This window comes from Perca flavescens, chromosome 18, assembly GCF_004354835.1.
Source record: "Perca flavescens isolate YP-PL-M2 chromosome 18, PFLA_1.0, whole genome shotgun sequence".
NCBI classification, from domain to species: Eukaryota; Metazoa; Chordata; class Actinopteri; order Perciformes; family Percidae; genus Perca; species Perca flavescens.
Window position 1 is genome coordinate 32,197,944 of NC_041348.1, and position 19,139 is coordinate 32,217,082.

Genomic DNA, 19,139 nt, shown 5'->3' on the forward strand with positions numbered 1-19,139 from the left:
AAAACCATAGTAAGCTTTTAAGTACACCATGCAAATATCCACACAATAAAATATAAGATATATTATACAGTACCGGTCAAAGTTTTAGAACACCCCAATGTTTCCAGGTTTTTATTGAAATTCATGAAAACATATATAACATATATATAATACTTGTATGGAATTATTCTGCTTAATAGAACTCAATAGATTAAGCTGTCAGTTTCACACTTCTTAATATTGAATCAACTAAGTAAAAAGAGTTTTGTTTTTTGGAAAAATTTATTGAAAATGTGTTGAAGTTGATTGGACGGAGCAGATTTGAAGAAAACCAAATAATTAAAACAGTTGACGATTCTTTTGAACTATTAGCACAAATTAAAACATTTAAAATATACATCCACCTTTGTAAAATCACTGATTCCGTCTGTAAAAATTTTAAATCCTTAAGGCTATGTTCACAGTTAGTTAGTTAAATCGTCATTGGACAAAGCCTGTTCTTTCTCAAAATCCTACAAACGCAAAAAATACCAAGTGTGAACATAGCAAAGTGGGTTTATGAATTGTAAAGTATTTCATGAATGAAACTCAACCAAACACAATATAATGAACTATGAAATATAAAACTATAATAACTATACAACCTATAGAGTTCCCCAATAAAACAGGGTTTACCTTAAAGGGTTTTTCCTGTAAACAACGTTAAAATCATCAATACAGAAAACACAATTTATCATTTAAAAATAAGAGAACAAACTTTAGGGGAAAAAACTCATAGCTACTGTTGTACTGGAAGTAAGGCAAAGGCAGAATGTGAGCTGAGGGATTATCAAGAGCAATTTATACAACTGCAACTTTCACTTTCACCTGAAAGTAAACACGATCTGTCTCAGAGGAGAGAGCTGTGATACCATCGGCACGTCTGCTTTGAGCTGCAAAATCTCTGTCTCATGTTCATACGGAAAATGTTTCTTGTCAGCTAGATTTCACAGTTTTTCACAACACAATGTTTCTTAAAACCATAGTAGGCTTTTAAGTACAAAATGCACGTATCCACACATTAAAATATAAGATTAAAACCAAAACATATATAAAATATATTTAACACTTTGAACAAACTATTCTACTTAATTGAACGCAGTAGATTAAGTTGTCAGCACACTTTAAGAATGTATTCTGCCAAAGCGATCAAGAATTAAGTAATGCAAGAAGCCCTACAGACTTCAAAAACAAATATACTAAAGCAATTGGTTACATATTCAAAGCAGTGCAATCTGTAAACGCAAATATTGCAAAATACTGCAAAATAGTATGAAAGAAGAGGTGGTTCCTTGAAGTTCCAGACAATGTAATGTGTGTGCCATGACCAGTGTTGGGAGTAACGGCGTTTAAGTATAACGGCGTTACTAACGGCGTTATTTTTTCAGTAACTGAGTAATCTAATTAATTACTTTTCCCATCGTTGCAACGCTGAGAAGAGAAGAATGTTTATGTAACATGCACGCTATGCCCAGGAAAAAAAAAGACTTTGTCCACGCCTGCCTCAAGCAACTCCAATCTTATAAAGCTTTGACGTTAAAGATGTTATAGAACGTAATAGCGTTATAGAACAAAATGACGTCAGTTACTTTGCTGAGTAACTAATTACTTTTACAATGTGGTAACTGAGTTACTAACTCAATTACTTTTTGGGAGAAGTAATTTGTAACTGTAACTAATTACTTTTTTAAAGTAAGATGACCAACACTGGCCATGACTGTTCAAACTATTGTCAAGATACCCACACACTGCACTGATGGCTCACTTACATTTAATGTTTCTTGTTACTGTCATTAATTGGCTTGATTACCGTTATTCATTTTATTCAGAGAGCAATTTAGAGAAGGCAACTCAGACTTTGCAAGGTTTTTTCATCTCTCTCATCAAAAGCAAACAAAATACTATTTAATTTGAAGTGTTAGAATGGTCAAAGTGGCAGCCAGTTTTTATGTGTCGGCAGAGAGCAAGCCGACCCACTGCTGCTGGGTCTAACTAAAAGTGACTGAATAAAATAAACACATTTTATTATAAAAGAACAGAGTTGTAGTGCAGATTATCAGATAACACATAACACAATCTTCTACGGATGAGTTTACAACAGAAACAGACTCTTACTTTGTGTCTGAGGGTCCTGGTTTGTTACTGAAGAAAGGAGGTTCCTCTTTGGAAAAGTCACTCTTCATGGACAGAGAGTCCTACTCTTCCTCCAAATCACTCATTTTACCAAATCTGGAAGGTAAACCATGTAAAACATTGGGGATAAATCAGCAGATTAAATCAAGAAGTAAAGGAAACTCACCCCGCCTCAGACTTCCTGTTTTCCTCCTGCTCTGTCGGGGTTTAAAATGGAGTCTGTACAAAATGGACTATCAGCGTTCCTCCCTTGTTACAGATTCAGAGAATGCGGACCCAAATGCAGAGACGGAAAACAATGGATTGTTTGAGGATTTAATTTCAAACACAAAAATACAAAAAAAAGAAGTCCTGGATACAGCAGGCAAAATGTAATCCCGAATGAAGACAAAGTCAAAACAGGTAACACAGCAACCAACACAGAGACGACTCGGGAAGTCTCAGACACACACAATTCAAACAGAAGACAATGATCTGACAACAGAAAAAGGAAACGGAGACTAAATACACAAAAGTAAACAAGGGTTAACGAGGGGCAGGTCACACAAGGGCTGGGAAACACATCAGACCATCACAAAGGCAGGAAAACCAGAAGACAGAAGTAAAACAAGACAAGGGAAGACAGAAAAACAGACTACCACAATAAAACAGGAAACAGAACAAAATACAACAAAAAAAAAAAAAAAAAGAAAAGAAACCTAAAGAGGGCAAAAGGAGAACCAAAATAGGTACGCCGGAACAGTCGACAGCAGGGCTCGAGAACAGAGGACAAAGGAACTCGGGGATCGGGGAACTAAGGACATTGAGACTCTGAGACCCGGGGTTTGTGGGCAGAGGCGAAGGCCGAACCACTCATGTGGTGACACCCCTCTAGACGACTGCGGGCGAAACCCCTCTGGAGGCCTGGCAGGCGAAGGGGTAGCTGGGCTGGAGCCAAGGGACGGGTCCACTATGCAGGAGCCAGGCCAAGGGTCAGCTGAGCCAGGATCAGGCAACAAGGCAACAGGATCAGGAGTCAGCGGAGCCACCGACAGGACACGGGGAGCAGGAGTCTCTCGGAAAACACCGAGGGCTCTGGTCCGCGGCACAACACCGAGGGCTCTGGTCCGCTGCACAACACCGAGGGCTCTGGTCCGCTGCACAACACCGAGGGCTCTGGTCCGCGGCACAACAACGAGGGGCTCTGGTCCGCTGCACAACACCGAGGGCTCTGGTCCGCTGCACAACACCGAGGGCTCTGGTCCGCGGCACAACACCGAGGGCTCTGGTCCGCGGCACAACAACGAGGGCTCTGGTCCGCTGCACAACACCGAGGGCTCTGGTCCGCTGCACAACACCGAGGGCTCTGGTCCGCTGCACAACACCGAGGGCTCTGGTCCGCGGCACAACACCGAGGGCTCTGGTCCGCTGCACAACACCGAGGGCTCTGGTCCGCTGCACAACACCGAGGGCTCTGGTCCGCGGCACAACACCGAGGGCTCTGGTCCGCTGCACAACACCGAGGGCTCTGGTCCGCGGCACTGCACAACACCGAGGGCTCTGGTCCGCGGCACAACTCGGAGGGCTCTGGTCCGCTGCACAACACCGAGGGCACTGGAGGACTGGTCATCAGCTGAAGCTCTCAAAGGCGGGTCTGCTGAGACTCTGGATGGCTGCATGTCAGCTGAAGTTCTGGAAGGCTGTCAGCACGGGCTCAGTACCGCAGAACAGCGAGGACTCAGGGCTGAAGAGAGGTTGACGCTGAGCATGGCGTCGGGAGCCATGTTGACCCTTACTCCGTCTAGGGCCTCCACGAGGCCCAGGGAATATAGCCAGGTGGGTCCCCTCAAAGGACTGCTTGTTGTTGAGGGTGCCCACAGAACAGGTAGCAGTTGAGCCGACAGACAGGAGTTCAGGGGAGCTGCTAGAGAGCGTACTGGACCTTTGTCTTCTAGCTTGAAGCCTGGCTGCTTTGGCCTCCTCAGTCCATCTAGCACACATAGCAACATATTGGAATACAGTCAAAAAAGTCTCTGGCTCTCCTCCACGTTGAGAAACGACACGACTTGGAGAAGTAGGCAAAGGGGCAGGCTGGGTGACGAACAAAGAACCTGTAGCCAAAATGCTAGCAGGCCGAGCAACAGGCAGGTTGGTGGGTGCTAACTGGCACTGAGGTAGGCCAGGGATCTGAAGAGGAGCATTGGTGGAGCTAACAGGCTTACATGAACTCAACCAATTACCAGTTGGAGGAGTTGGAGTGGAAATGAAGCGTAGAGCCCAGTGGGGAACAGAGTCCTTTAACCAAGGTTTCTTTGACACCTTCTCACGAGCTTCCAACTAAATGATCTCCTTCAGGTACTCACTGCTAGCCTCCTTCCACATAGTCTTCAGCTCCACCAGGTCACAGATTAAATATGTGAGAGACATCAGACAATCACAAAGGCAGGAAAACCAGAAGACAAGAGTAAAGCAAGACAAGGGATGACAGAAACACGGACTACCACAATAAAACAGGAAACAGAATAAAATACAAAACCATAACGCACAGGACATTTAGAGTTGCCACCTTTCATGCAGAAATATAAAGGACGGCAACAATATGTTTCTTAAAACAAGGTTGATTTCATACGGACTTATGGCTTCTACAGGAATGGGACGCACTATTTTATTTTGAAATACAGGACGATTTCTAAGGCAAGCCTAAAGACATCACGCGTGTGTGTGTGTGTGTGTCTATTGTTGGCAGTTCGTATATAATATCTTAGTATGTTGACAGTCTTTACTCCACCTTCAGTTTGGCTGTATAGCAGGTAAACATTGAATTAAATCATGTTAAGTCTGGTTTTAAAACCTTTATATTCTCCCTTTATTCTGGACATATATTTATTTTTGTCGCTTCCTCCATCATACTTTTGGCTACTGGGGCTGCAAAGGTTAATCGATTAGTTATCAACTATTACATTAATCGGTAACTCTTTTGATAATCGGTTAAAGTGATTTTTTTATGTAAAAACAGGTAGTTTTTCAGTTTCTTCTCTCCTCTGGGACAGTAAACTGAAGATCTTTGTGTTTTGGTCAAAACAAGACATTTGAGGACATCATCTTGGGCTTTTTGGGAAACACTGATCCACATTTTTCACCATTTTCTGACATTTTAGAGACCAAACAACTCATCCATTCATCTAGACATCGACATATTAAACGACAATGAAATTAACTAGCTCATTGCTACGAGAAACCAATACATATTCACATGGGTAACACTTTATTTAGATAGTCAATCTGTAGATGCTCTACAAACTATCAACAGATTATCAGTGCATTTCTCAACTGAATGTCTTCAGACTTTCAACAATTAATCTGTAGATGATCTACAAACTTTCAACACTTTTTATTGTGATAATCTATATATCTACAGATATAAAAAATGCTTGAAAAAGCACATTTGTAGTGTATCAGTAACACACACACACACAATATATATATATATATATATATATATATATATATATATATATATATATATATATAGAAACTCAACAACTTTGCTACAACTTATTTGTAGCTTGTCCATAGCGTCTCTAAAATATTCTTAACCATTTACATCTACCGCAAATCTCTAAGTCTATTAGCAGCATCACTAAGGCATCAGTAACACTTTTACAACACATGTGATGTCATCAAGTAACTATCTGTAGGTATGCTTTGTGACTATCCAAATAAAGTCAAACACAAGTGAAACTTAGTCGACTGTTTATTAGGGGTGGGGGAAAAAATCGATACAGCATAGTATCGCGATATTTTTCGTGGCAATACTGTATCAAATCACAGATGCCAAGTATGGATCTTTTATGATATATGTGTTGGTCAGTTTGTCTGCTTGACAATCACATTTTGCACCAATAAAACTGAAGTGTGATGAACAAACAGAGAAATGTATATTTTTAGATACAACAGATGTTGACAAAATTGTCCTTTCGGGACATCATTTGAAATTGGGAAAAATCTGAAGTTGTAAAAAAGGTAAAATATTGCAATATATCGCAGAATATTGCAATATCTTTAAAATCGCAATAATATCGTATCGGGACATAAGTATCGGGATGATATCGTATCGTGAGGCCTCTGGTGATTCCCACCCCTACTGTTTATGGCTTATTGATGAACATGTACAATGAGTTCACAAACTCTAGAAATAATCTATAGATATGCCTTATGTCTATCCAAATAAAGTGAAATTTATTTGACTGGTTATGGCTTATCTACTTCACATTAACAAAACATCTACTGATAAACATGTTCAGTATATTCATAAACTCTAGAAATAATCCATAGATGTGCCTTATGACTATACAAATAAATTGAGAGTGTTGCAGTGTTGTATTTGTCATGGTGCAGCTATATTTCTTATCTATTTTAGGGTATTGACTTGCTGGAATTTGGTTGTGCTTTTAACTATAGATGATTGAAAGCATAGTCGAGAAACTGTGAATTTAACAAATATACAGACCTGTTTTGAGTGGATAAATAAAGGTGTACATTTCCTTTCTCAATTTCTTTACTGAAACTATACAAGATCTCACACAAACTGGATAATGTCCACTGAGAATTAGTCACATAATGCTAAATTACCTGTAAAACATGCAATGTGTTTTAAAAATGTATAAACATTCTTCACAATAATGAATCAAATGTCTAACATTATGTTTCCAGATTTTCACAAGGTTTGTGTATGCGGCAAGTGGACATGTTGCAAGATGGGATTTCTAAGAGTAGCGCCACACTCTCAAGGATGGCAAAGAAACTTCAGCACATCTGTCTTAAAAGCATGAGAAAGCATCGGAAGCAAAAAGGGCAGAGAATAGGTGGAGTTGATATCCTTATCCACATTGATGAAAGTAAATTATGTCAAAAAAGAAAGGTATGTATTCTGTTGCTAAGTTATTCTATAGCTTTCAAGTCAAAATATGCAATATAAACACTAAATTTGCACGCAAAAAAAAAAGACGACATTATCTACAAATCTGTACGAACAACATGGTTCATTCAATTCTATTCAAATTGATCTTGCAAACCAGCTCAATATCTTGTACTACAAAATTATTTTTATTGTTTTAACTGACAAGTCTCTTCAAAGTGTTGGGAGATTCCTTGTCCACTCATTATATTTAAACATTAATTTATTTCAGTATGCCAGAGGATGCTTTGGTAACACATGGAGGATAAAGAAGTGGGTATTTGGGATGTTGGCGATACGGGGCAACTCCAGACGACCCGTCCTTCGTCTAGTGAAGAGGAGGAACAAGGCTACCTTGGTTTCTATTATCAAGAAGCACATAAAAAAACCTCAGAGTACGGTAGTAAGTGATGAGTGGAGAGATTATTCAAGTCTTTCACAGGAAGGCTACAGACATGTGAAGGTCAACCACAGTCAAAATGACGTAGACCCAGCTACAGGTCTACACACACAGAACATTGAGAGGGCATGGCAGACCTACAAGAAGGAAGTATGGCGGTTGCGTGGAAACCAAACAGAAAAGTCTCTGAAAAGTCAGCTCTGCTTCATAGAATGGACCCACTGGTTGGGCAAAAGACAAACATGGAATCCTTGGTAGACTTTTTAAGGACATAAGATATTCATGAATGGAGACACATTTTAGATATTAGCCATTGTAAAGTTTATACTCTCCTCCTCTTTTACTAACCTCTTCTAACCTCCCAATGTGACTTGTAGAGGTGAACACATATACACTTGTGTTGCATGGTATACTGGAATTTCAGAAACCACCATTCAACATAATGATCAACCTTAGGCTCTGTAATTTCATAAATTATGTTCAGCAATGTTGCAGCAGATTTCGGTGCGTTGTTTGTATTAGAGGCTCTGTTTTTGTATAAGATGTGCACATTTTGGTAGACCAGGCAATATACCAGGCAATACAATGCTGTGATTTTTTGTTCTTTGTGAATGTACTGAACATGTTGATCAGCACATATTATGTAAATGTGAAGTAAACATAAACAGTCCACAAAGTTTCCCTTGTGTTTTATTTTTATTTTGATAGTCATAGGCATATAGATTGTTACTAGGTTGTGAATGCACTGAACTTTTTGATAAGTAGACATTTTGTTAGTGTGATGTAGATAAGCCATAACAAGTCAACTACATTTCAATTTATTTGTATAGTCATAAGGCACATCTATGGATTATTTCTAGAGTTTATGAATATACTGAACATGTTTATCAGTAGATGTTTTGTTAATGTGAAGTAGATAAGCCATAACCAGTCAAACAAATTTCACTCAATTTGGATAGACATAAGGCATATCTATAGATTATTTCTAGAGTTTGAGAACGCATTGTACATGTTCATCAATAAGCCATAAACAGTCGACTAAGTTTCACTTGTGTTTGACTTTATTTGGATAGTCACAAAGCATACCTACAGATAGTTACTTGATGACATCACATGTGTTGTAAAAGTGTTACTGATGCCTTAGTGATGCTGCTAATAGACTTAGAGATTTGCGGTAGATGTAAATGGTTAAGAATATTTTAGAGACGCTATGGACAAGCTACAAATAAGTTGTAGCAAAGTTGTTGCGTTTCTATATATATATATATATATATATATATATATATATATATATATATATATATATATACATATACACATACACATACATATACACATATATATATATCTACAGACATTCGGTTATGGAAGTAAGATATTTTGTTGATAGTTTGTAGATCATCTACAGATTAATTGTTGAAAGTCTGCAGACATTCAGTTGAGAAATGTGCTGATAATCTGTTGATAGTTTGTAGAGCATCTACAGATTGACTATTTAAATAAAGTGTTACCTTCACATGTAAGAAGCTGATGATTTTATTGGTTGGCATTTTTAGAATAAACAATTGATTGTCATAATAAAAAACACCAAAAAAGACTTTCATTCACAGCGCTGTGGAGGAAGGTCTGGCAAAGCGAAAGCTACTTTTCTTCAGAACCAAAGACTTTGAAATTTAATTTCAAAAAGTTTATTGAAAACTCAGGGCCCATTGAGGGAGACCCTCCTTTTAATGGGCTCCGAGGGCACAGCATACATTTCCCCAAATAAACCCTAACATAACACTGAAATTACAACAGATCAAATTTGTAAACAATCAAATAAAGCAGACACAATACGCATAATAAGTGACTAATCAAGGCCTTAAATTGACTGATAGATTGAGGAAAGACACATTTTAAGGTGCTTTGTTCCAGGAATGTGGAGCGGAAAATTAAAAAGTAGTCTTGCCAAACTCAGTTTGAGTATCCTATGAAATACAGTCAAAGATCCTCTATGTGGAAATTAACTGCAATACTTTATTCTTCCAATGGGTGGAGCTACAGCAGAAAGCAAGACAGAAATATGCATAGATATAGCTATGGAAATATAAATTTAAATGTCTTAATTAGACAGCTATGTGGTCATAGACAGAACAAATCTACAGAGTCACACTGAGTTTAGATTATTTGACTGAATAACAGACAACTACAACAGCTACAACAGCATCTTATTGTGTAATAAAGCTGTACCATGAACCAGTATACTGTATGACTCTTGAAACAAGAATCTTCTTACTCAGCGTATGGGGGTGTAGGTTCAATACTGAAGTCTGGAATCACTATCCTCAGCTGGACCCTGGGGACAGTTTAATGAGAAACGAGTATTTTCAGCCATCATCTAATAAAAGCAGGAGTCACAAAGGCTTTAACGTAAAACACAATTAACATGGTGCCATCAGGAAAAAGTAATGATTGACGAATTAATGTCACAGATTGTTATTTTGACATAATGCAATACAGCGTTCTTATGCAAATATCTCTCAACATTCAGACTGACCCAAGTTGATGAGGTCTCTCACGGCGCTCAGGATCAGTGAGTCAATGTCACTGTTGAAGTTGATTTCTTCATGGTAGTTCTTCACAGGGAAGATGCTGTTCATGGGATAACCCACCGCTGCACTGAACTCCTCCATCTATGTTTAAAACAATCACATCTCAGAAAAAAATACAGCTCAGAACAAATGAGAGCTTTGTGCTAAAATACTGAAAATGTATTAAATGACATATTAAATTATATTTCTTCTCTGTGCAAATTAAATGACAAATAGTATAATACCTTTTTCTTTAGTATCTTGCTCCTGTAGACATTCTTTATATCCTTTTTAATCTCCGGACAGATTAAGTCAATTTTGGTGAGAATGGCCACTTGAGGAATATCTGCAAGGAGAACAGAAAGATTTAACATGAACCCATTAGCTTAGCTTTCATTTCTTCCCTGTACCAGAGTTTGAGAACAAGTGGCCTACATCAATCCCACAGGGAAAATAATAATCATGATTTCTGCTCTCACTCAGGTCAGAGGCCTCCTCTCTGATGTCCTGCAGTGTCTCTATAGCTTTAGGACTCATCTGAGATACTGTGCTGGCATCAACGACACAAAGCAGAATGTGCACTTTGTCGTTGGCAGTTGGGTCTGGGTTGTAGTATCGATCCTCCTTTGATATCTTACTTTCAATTTTGAACTGGAAATCAAAGTAAAATCGAGGATGACAGTTATCAAGATTATTATAATGTTAAACAGATAACAGTAGTTCTTTTAATTTTCTTTTTTAACCTAAATGCTAAAAATGCATTTTTAAAAGTACCGTGTATCCGTCTTTCACATGTCCCTTCATCGCCTGTTTGATATCTTTGACATAGACTTTTTTGCGTCTGTTGCTGTTGCATTCCAGCCCCATGGTGTCATTGAGAACCAAAGGGTGAAAGGTATTCTGTCCATCCTTTTGGATCCTGTAGGTTGTGTACTGTAAACCACATATAAAGAAAAGTGCAGTTATTAGACATGTCCTGTCTGGTCCAACTTGTGCTGTCTTGTTGTGTTGATTCAGCTGCTTCTGTTCAGAGCAAAAATTGCCACGCCTTGTTGCAAAAAAACAAGATGGTGAAGCCCATATTGCCAAACACAAGGCTTCAAAATGGCATTCCACAAACGGGTGATGTCACTGATGCTATGTCAATTTTTTTCATACAGTCTGTGGTTCAGAGCTCCATTAACTTTAAACACAAGGTACTAGATATCAATCAATACTTAAACTTTATATTTTACTTCATACTTTCTTTTTACCTTTCTGGTACAAGAGCTGCCAGAGATGTTAGCCGCCCCAGCCTTTTTGAACGTTGTGCCTTTTACGACACTTTGGACAGAGTTGATGAAACTGGACTTTCCAGCTCCAACCGGACCATGAAGAAGAATCCTGAGCTGCTGGCTGTCAGGCTGAGGTTTATAGTCCTTCACATACTGCAGATCCCTCTGTTTGTCTCTGCTCAGGGCAGGAAAACATACATTATATCAGATTTTCTTAACACAGACAGCAAATGTAAATTACTCAGTAGGTTACTGTAAAGGCCTAGACACACCAACCCGATGGCCAACCGTCGGCAGAAAAGGCGTCTGACTGATCAGTCGGCCACCCCGAGGTCCAACAAAAAAACTATTAACTTAATTGAACAGTTATTTTACTGATAACTAACAACTAAATCATAATTAATAATGTTTACTAAATATTAATTTATTATTTTAACAGTTTGTTTGTGCTCACATCATAACATTTTTATATATTATTAAGAAATTGTTTATAAACCATCAACCAACATTATTTGGATATCTATTATAAAGTTGAATCTGATGAATATAATACCTTGTTAATGGTTAATATTTGTTTTGTAAAGCATCTATAAAAATAAACATTGTTAGGATAATTAAAATATATAATAATATTTATTTCTTTTATAGATTGCCAAATATAATAATAATAATAATAATAATAATAATAATAATAATAATAATAATAATGTAATGGGGCCAATTGAATGTTACTTGATGCTTTATAAACCTTATATTAATCATTAACTTATTATTGTAGGTATTAGTTGCAACTTTACAATAGCCAGCTTTATAATGTTTATAGATGATTTACAAAACAATAATGAACTATTAACAAAGTATTAACTATTTAAATGTATACACTTATTTCATATTATACAAATCTATTGATACAATAGCATAAATTACGCTACAACATTATTAGTAATTAGTAAACATTCTAAATCATTTTTCATTGTTTGTTAACAGTAAAATAACTATTAAATACAATTTGTAGGAAAATTAGCATCAGTATTGTTGTAGAAATATTAGTATCAGTATTGCTTGACATTTAAAGTTGGTGTGCTCGAGTTGTGTGCAGTCATAGAGGAAGTAGTTACAAGTTCCAGGCGGGGCACACTTGCACAAAGAATAGACTCTCACGCACAGAGAGTTAGCTTAAGCTTTCACTTCGGGACAATTAAAACAGCATGGGGGAGTTTAAGCCATATAAACTTCCCACAACTTCAATATTATACTACATATCATGAATGGTACTCCCAAAAGGTGTTATTTTAGATTTTGTTGCTGGGCTATATGTCTTGGTGAATGTCTGTTAACAATTAACTGCTGTCATTGTGAAGCGTGTATGAAGCGGTTATTGAAATAGCATGCACTGTGGAAGTGCCATTTGTATAGCTAGAACAGTAAGTTTTCCCATTTATATCATGTTTCTATTGTGGAAAATGTTGTTTCACTAGGTCTTTACATAGGTTAAGCCACTGCACATCCAAATAAGTACCCTTAATGACCCACAGCCCGTCAGTCTCCATAGGATAACATGGGAAAACTCAACCCCCTACCTGGTGAGCCCAAATATATTTTCATTTTTCTAAAAGTGCTTTTCCATGTCTCACCTCCATAAAGTATTGTATAAACACAGATATTGACATAATACTTAAAGGAACACGCCGACTTATTGGGACTTTATCTTATTCACCGTAACCCCCAGAGTTAGACTAGTCCATACATACCCTTCTCATCTCTTATTGAGACTTTATCTTATTCACCGTAACCCCCAGAGTTAGACTAGTCCATACATACCCTTCTCATCTCTTATTGGGACTTTATCTTATTCACTGTAACCCCCAGAGTTAGACTAGTCCATACATACCCTTCTCATCTCCGTGTGTGCTGTAATGCTGTCTGACGACTCCAGCAGCATCAGCCCAGCACAGAAAATGCAGGTAACTGGTTCCAGTAATCCTACTGCTCCAAATAAGTGACAAAATAACTCCAACATGTTCCTATTTCCATGTTGTGATTTGTAGAGTCACAGCGTGTACAAAAAACAACCTAACATGAGACACAGCCATCTTCTAACAGTAAACAAACCGGGAACTATATTCTCAGACAGGCTTGCTGCGAGCATATCACTCCGCCCAAGTAGCAGAATGAATATAATTCCCGGTTTGTTTGTTTTTTGTACACGCTGTGACTCTACGGGCCCTATCTTATACTCAGCGCAATTGTACACCGACGCATGTATCATTCCTATTTTGCACCCGACGCACAGCGGACTTTTGCCTCCACAGACGCACGTCGGTAAATCAGGGAATGTATTTGCGCTCACGGAGGCGGTTCAGGCGCAAACGTTCCCTGGTGCTATTTTGTAGTTTCAGAAAACAATTCCGCCACAGACCAGGAAAAACCTGGTCTAAAGTCAGTAGCGCGTTATTCAGATGCTATTTTAGGGGCACATGCTTGGCCATAATGTAGCGTGAAAAAGAAAAATATTAATGAAAATGCGCTTTAGGTGTTTGGATAGGTCAGGAGGCACTTTACAGTACAGTCCTCAAAAAGTTGCAGCATTATTTGTGGCTTGTTGTGTTTTACAACATTTCCATGAATCATGGATTTGTTGATGACATAAATGAGGAAATATTAGAGGACTTAAGGAGATGTGATGTTGAACTACGGTGGAATTGGACACTCGATGTGCTCCTGGTGGAGCGGGTGGACGGAGATGGAGTGGGGGGAGGAGGAAGGGGCACTATGGCGAGTGGATAGTGCCACGGATAACCTACCGAAGGAGACTGTCGCGTGACTCTGTGGATTGACTACACCGTCGCCAGTGTACATCGTCGTTGATAAGTACGCCGCCACACCTAGCGTCGTCGCCAGACGTACAGCCCCCCCCCCAAAAAAAAAATTGATTGAGTGAATTCAAGTTCAATATACAGTAAGACTATAGCCTATAGGTTTAAATGTATTTCGATTCATTCAATATATGTTCCAGGCCCTTTAGCCATTATACAAGTTGCTCTAAAAGTAGCCTACTGACAGTATAATAATAATACGATGAATTAAATTGTAGTATCTCATCAGCTTATGTGACCTGCGCACTGTTGGAAGAATGCGTAACTCTAACATTGACTGAACATCGGCGCCATCTACTGGATCATTGGCATTAATTGCCTTACTGTTTATAAGCTTTATAGATCTATTTACATGTAACTTTATGTACGTATGTGTATGTATGCATGTATACACTTTATTATATACAACTTATATATGTAGCCTACATAGTTTCATGTTTAACGTTACCTTGTTTATCTTTGTTTCTAGCCATAACGTTATGTCTGTTTCTGTGTTGAAAGCAACACCTAGCCAGACTCAAATTCCCTTGTGTTTACTTGGCCAATAAAGCAGTTTCTGATAAAAAGTTCAGTTCAGTCAATGTTAGAGTTACGCATTCTTCCAACAGTGCGCAGGTCACATAAGCTGATGAGATACAATTTAATTCATCCTATTATTTTTATACTGTCAGTAGGCTACTTTTAGAGCAACTTGTATAATGGCTAAAGGGCCTGGAACATATATTGAATGAATTGAAATACATTTAAACCTATAGGCTATAGTCTACTGTATATTGAACTTGAATTCACTCAATCAATTTCTTTTTTTGGGGGGGTGCGTCTGGCGACGACGCTAGGTGTGGCGGCGTACTTATCAACGACGATGTACACTGGCGACGGTGTAGTCAATCCACACGTAAGAGTCACGCGACAGTCTCCTTCGGTAGGTTATCCGTGGCACTATCCACTCGCCATACGCGTTACGCCCAAACCACACCTAGCTACTTCAGACCAACCCATCTTAGATTTGCGTCGTGGGCAAGACTCATTTATCCCGCCGGTATCATAGCAACAGCGCCCGAGATCCGCCCACAAAGCTACTCGCGTTTCACGTTTGATACTTGCGTTTCAGATTGTTAAAATAGGGCCCTACAAATCACAACATGTAAACAGGAACACGTTGGCATTATTTTCTCACTTATTTGGAGCAGTAGGATTGCTGTCACCTGCCTGTTCTGTGCTGGCCTGATGCCGCTGGAGTCGTCAGACAGCCTTACAACACGCACTGAGATGAGAAGGGTATGTATGGACTAGTCTAACTCTGGGGGTTACAGTGAATAAGATAAAGTCCCAATAAGAGATGAGAAGGGTATGTATGGACTAGTCTAACTCTGGGGGTTACAGTGAATAAGATAAAGTCCCAATAAGAGATGAGAAGGGTATGTATGGACTAGTCTAACTCTGGGGGTTACAGTGAATAAGATAAAGTCCCAATAAGAGATGAGAAGGGTATGTATGGACTAGTCTAACTCTGGGGGTTACAGTGAATAAGATAAAGTCCCAATAAGAGATGAGAAGGGTATGTATGGACTAGTCTAACTCTGGGGGTTACAGTGAATAAGATAAAGTCCCAATAAGAGATGAGAAGGGTATGTATGGACTAGTCTAACTGTGGGGGTTACAGTGAATAAGATAAAGTCCCAATAAGAGATGAGAAGGGTATGTATGGACTAGTCTAACTCTGGGGGTTACAGTGAATAAGATAAAGTCCCAATAAGAGATGAGAAGGGTATGTATGGACTAGTCTAAAGATAAAGTCCCAATAAGAGATGAGGAGGGTATGTATGGACTAGTCTAACTCTGGGGGTTACGGTGAATAAGATAAAGTCCCAATAAGAGATGAGAAGGGTATGTATGGACTAGTCTAACTCTGGGGGTTACGGTGAATAAGATAAAGTCCCAATAAGTCGGCGTGTTCCTTTTAAAATACATGGAGTTACAGCTGTTTCAACCGTCTCGACATAGACATTATGTAGACATAGAAATATGCCATTATAGGCTGTTTTGCTTCCCATGTAAACAAGCATGCAATATGAAAGTCTGGGATTGTGGAGAACACTAAATGGTCAACTGAATATGCTTGTAGTCAAACCTTTAAATGAAAAACACTCATTATAATCCAAACAATTTAACCGCTAACAAAGTTTACTTTTGAAGGTAGCTGGTGAATTTCACCACCGGATCAATAAAGTCTCCTCTTTATCCACTTTAATACATCATAGATTATTCATAATATTTTGTATAAATAATATTAATATGCAAAGTAACTAAACGACTAAATTAAAAATAGAGAAGTAAAACGTACAATATGCAAGTAGGAGAAAATGTAAATACTCAATTAAAAGTATACAGTTGTATTGAAGTATGGCATAGTTACTTTCCCTGGCTGATAAAATGCAATGATATTTATGTGTAGCAAGACTAAACATTAATTCCCGACATGTTTCTATCTGCCAGCAGCTCGGACACACTGCTGTCCACGCTGATGTACCGTCACCTGTTGGGAATGCGGATGTAGTCCATACCGTCTCTGGTTCTGGTTCTGACCACGGGAACAGTGACGGGACAGCTCGCTTCAACGCAGCGTAATAACTCCTGAAAATAATGTCCATCTCGCAAATGTCTCTGTCTCTGCAGTCATCTCAACCCAGACTGATCTCAATAAGGGGCGTATGTATGACACACCAATTCGTATGCTATTTTGGCGTGTTATCAAAATGCGAAATGCTTTTTAGCGTATTTTATCAACGCCGTTTGGCCTCCATTGACTTAAATTACCTTGCGATTGCATGTCAATTGACGCCGTAGCGAGTATTATGAAAGTAGTATGTTGTTGTCCCGCGTCCCGTTGTTGTTTTCCTAAACCCAACCCATCCGCTGTATAAGACGTAGACATACACGCAGATAGCTCAAAATGCGTACAGATAACACGCTACTTGGCGTGTATGTTTACGCAAAGTCATGATGTCACGTTGCTCAACCACTGAATACAGCAACAAATAATACTAATAATAATACTCACAGCTTTTAATTAGTAATGCGTTATATTACTGTGTTACAGCAAAAAGGAATACATTACTGTAATTAATTACTTTTGTAACGCGTTACTCCCAACACTGGTACGTACCACAAATAAGTAATTCATTCCCTCTGATATTTTTTGTACTACTGTCTCCTGTCTAACAGTAGACCGTGCTTTGCCTTTTTATGGAGCAGTTTACACTCTGGCAGAGCAGGGTTATATAAAACTGGATACAACTCTCAGTAGGTTTGCTAGTGGTCAACAGGGCAATGGAAATTATTTAACTCAGGAGCATGAATTGCTTAATTAAGAGCACAAATAAGTAATTACACAAAAATGAGCAATTCTAGAACATTAATAAGTATTAAGTATGCATGCATTAGTAATTCGAAAAAAACAAATCAGTGACAAAGTTCACTTTTAGGTGCATACTTACGCCCAGTTTATTGTCCTCCAAGGGTCATCGAAAACTTAAAAAGAGTAAAATACATGTTAATATAAAACAAATCTTCCAACAGTTGTTTAACTTTGTATGAATGAGAACTCCTTTTCAAAAATGATCTTACGAGGAGGGGGTGGAGGGGCAGGTGAGCTGAAGAATCCTCCCATGGCTGTGGAGTAAATTAAATAAATGAGCTAAAATTTGAACAAATTCTTAAGGTGACTAAACATCTTTGTAGAAAAGTATAATGAATAAGTCGATTTTCCCAATACTATTCTGTAAATAATGTTAAAATCATCAATACAGAAAACAAAATGTACCATTTAAACATAAGAGAACAAACTTTAGGGAAAAAGTCATAGCTACTGTTGTACTGGAAGTAAGTCAAAGGCAGAATGAGAGTTAAGAGATTATTAAGAGCACTCATATACAACTGCCACTTTCACTTTCACCTGCAAGTAAACATGATCTGTCTCAGTGTGACTCACAGAGAGAGCTGTGATACCATCGGCATGCCTGCTATGAGCTGCAAAACCCCCCAACTTTCAAAGCTCAGTTTAGCTGAGATATGTCATCTTAAATTAGCTAACGTAACTACCCAGACAAATGAAACCATGTTTGTTACAAGACATGTTAGCCACATCACGGTAGCATTACAATAACATTAGCTAGTTAGGTTAGCCACAAATCACATCCAAAAGTTAGAAAACCTTACATAATACACCAAGCTACAAGCTTAACTTTATCTAAGCTTATTAACTTACATATTCACGTTCACAACATCAGGGATGTGTGATGTTTGGGGAGGTAGAGAGGATGAAAATTGAATTGAGGTAAATAAGTGCTCCATATGTGAGGTCTTTTTGTAATCCACCACGGCTCACCAAAAACACGGTCCACTGCTCCTTCAAGTCCAGCACAAACATAAAATAAAAAAATTTGTTGTTGCATCTTCATAGGTGGATGTACATCCAGTGACAAACAAGCATTATGGGGCAAAGTAGCAATGCTTTGCCCCAATATAGTCCCAAGTCAATCTGCCTAGGAAATCGCTTAGTCTTAATCTGCATTGCTATTTGTACTCGTTGTGAATATGCAGGCCACAAGAAGTAATGTTTTTTTTTTTTTTGGCTCACCTTTACTCACAACATGCTATCCGGCAACAAAGGATTCCATTCACTATGCTAAGCTAAACTAGCAGTGGCGCTGCCAGACTAAGACAATGCATGCACTGAGACAAAAATGCGTTTGACCACCTATATAACTCTAGGGGAGACGGTGAATAATCCTTTTTCAAAAAACAGTGGCATGTTCCTTTAAGGTGACTGAACACCTCGTGGAAAAGTATAATTTTTTTAAATGTCAATTTTAAATTACAATACAGCGTCACATTTATTATTCACCTTTCAGACTTATTATTATTAATATT

General features: G+C 38.4%; 1 protein-coding gene across 1 annotated transcript in view; it reads right to left on the minus strand.

Moving 5' to 3' along the window:
* LOC114572933 (interferon-induced protein 44) overlaps positions 1–19,139 on the minus strand; it is a 40,169-nt gene that overhangs the window by 12,664 nt on the left and 8,366 nt on the right. Inside the window, exons 2-3 of the mRNA XM_028604726.1 lie at positions 17,835–17,879; positions 17,705–17,738 (exon numbers count right to left, since the gene is read on the minus strand). Coding sequence (XP_028460527.1) covers positions 17,705–17,738; positions 17,835–17,877 — 77 coding nt within the window. The 5' untranslated portion in view covers positions 17,878–17,879. The remainder of the gene's footprint in view (positions 1–17,704; positions 17,739–17,834; positions 17,880–19,139) is intronic.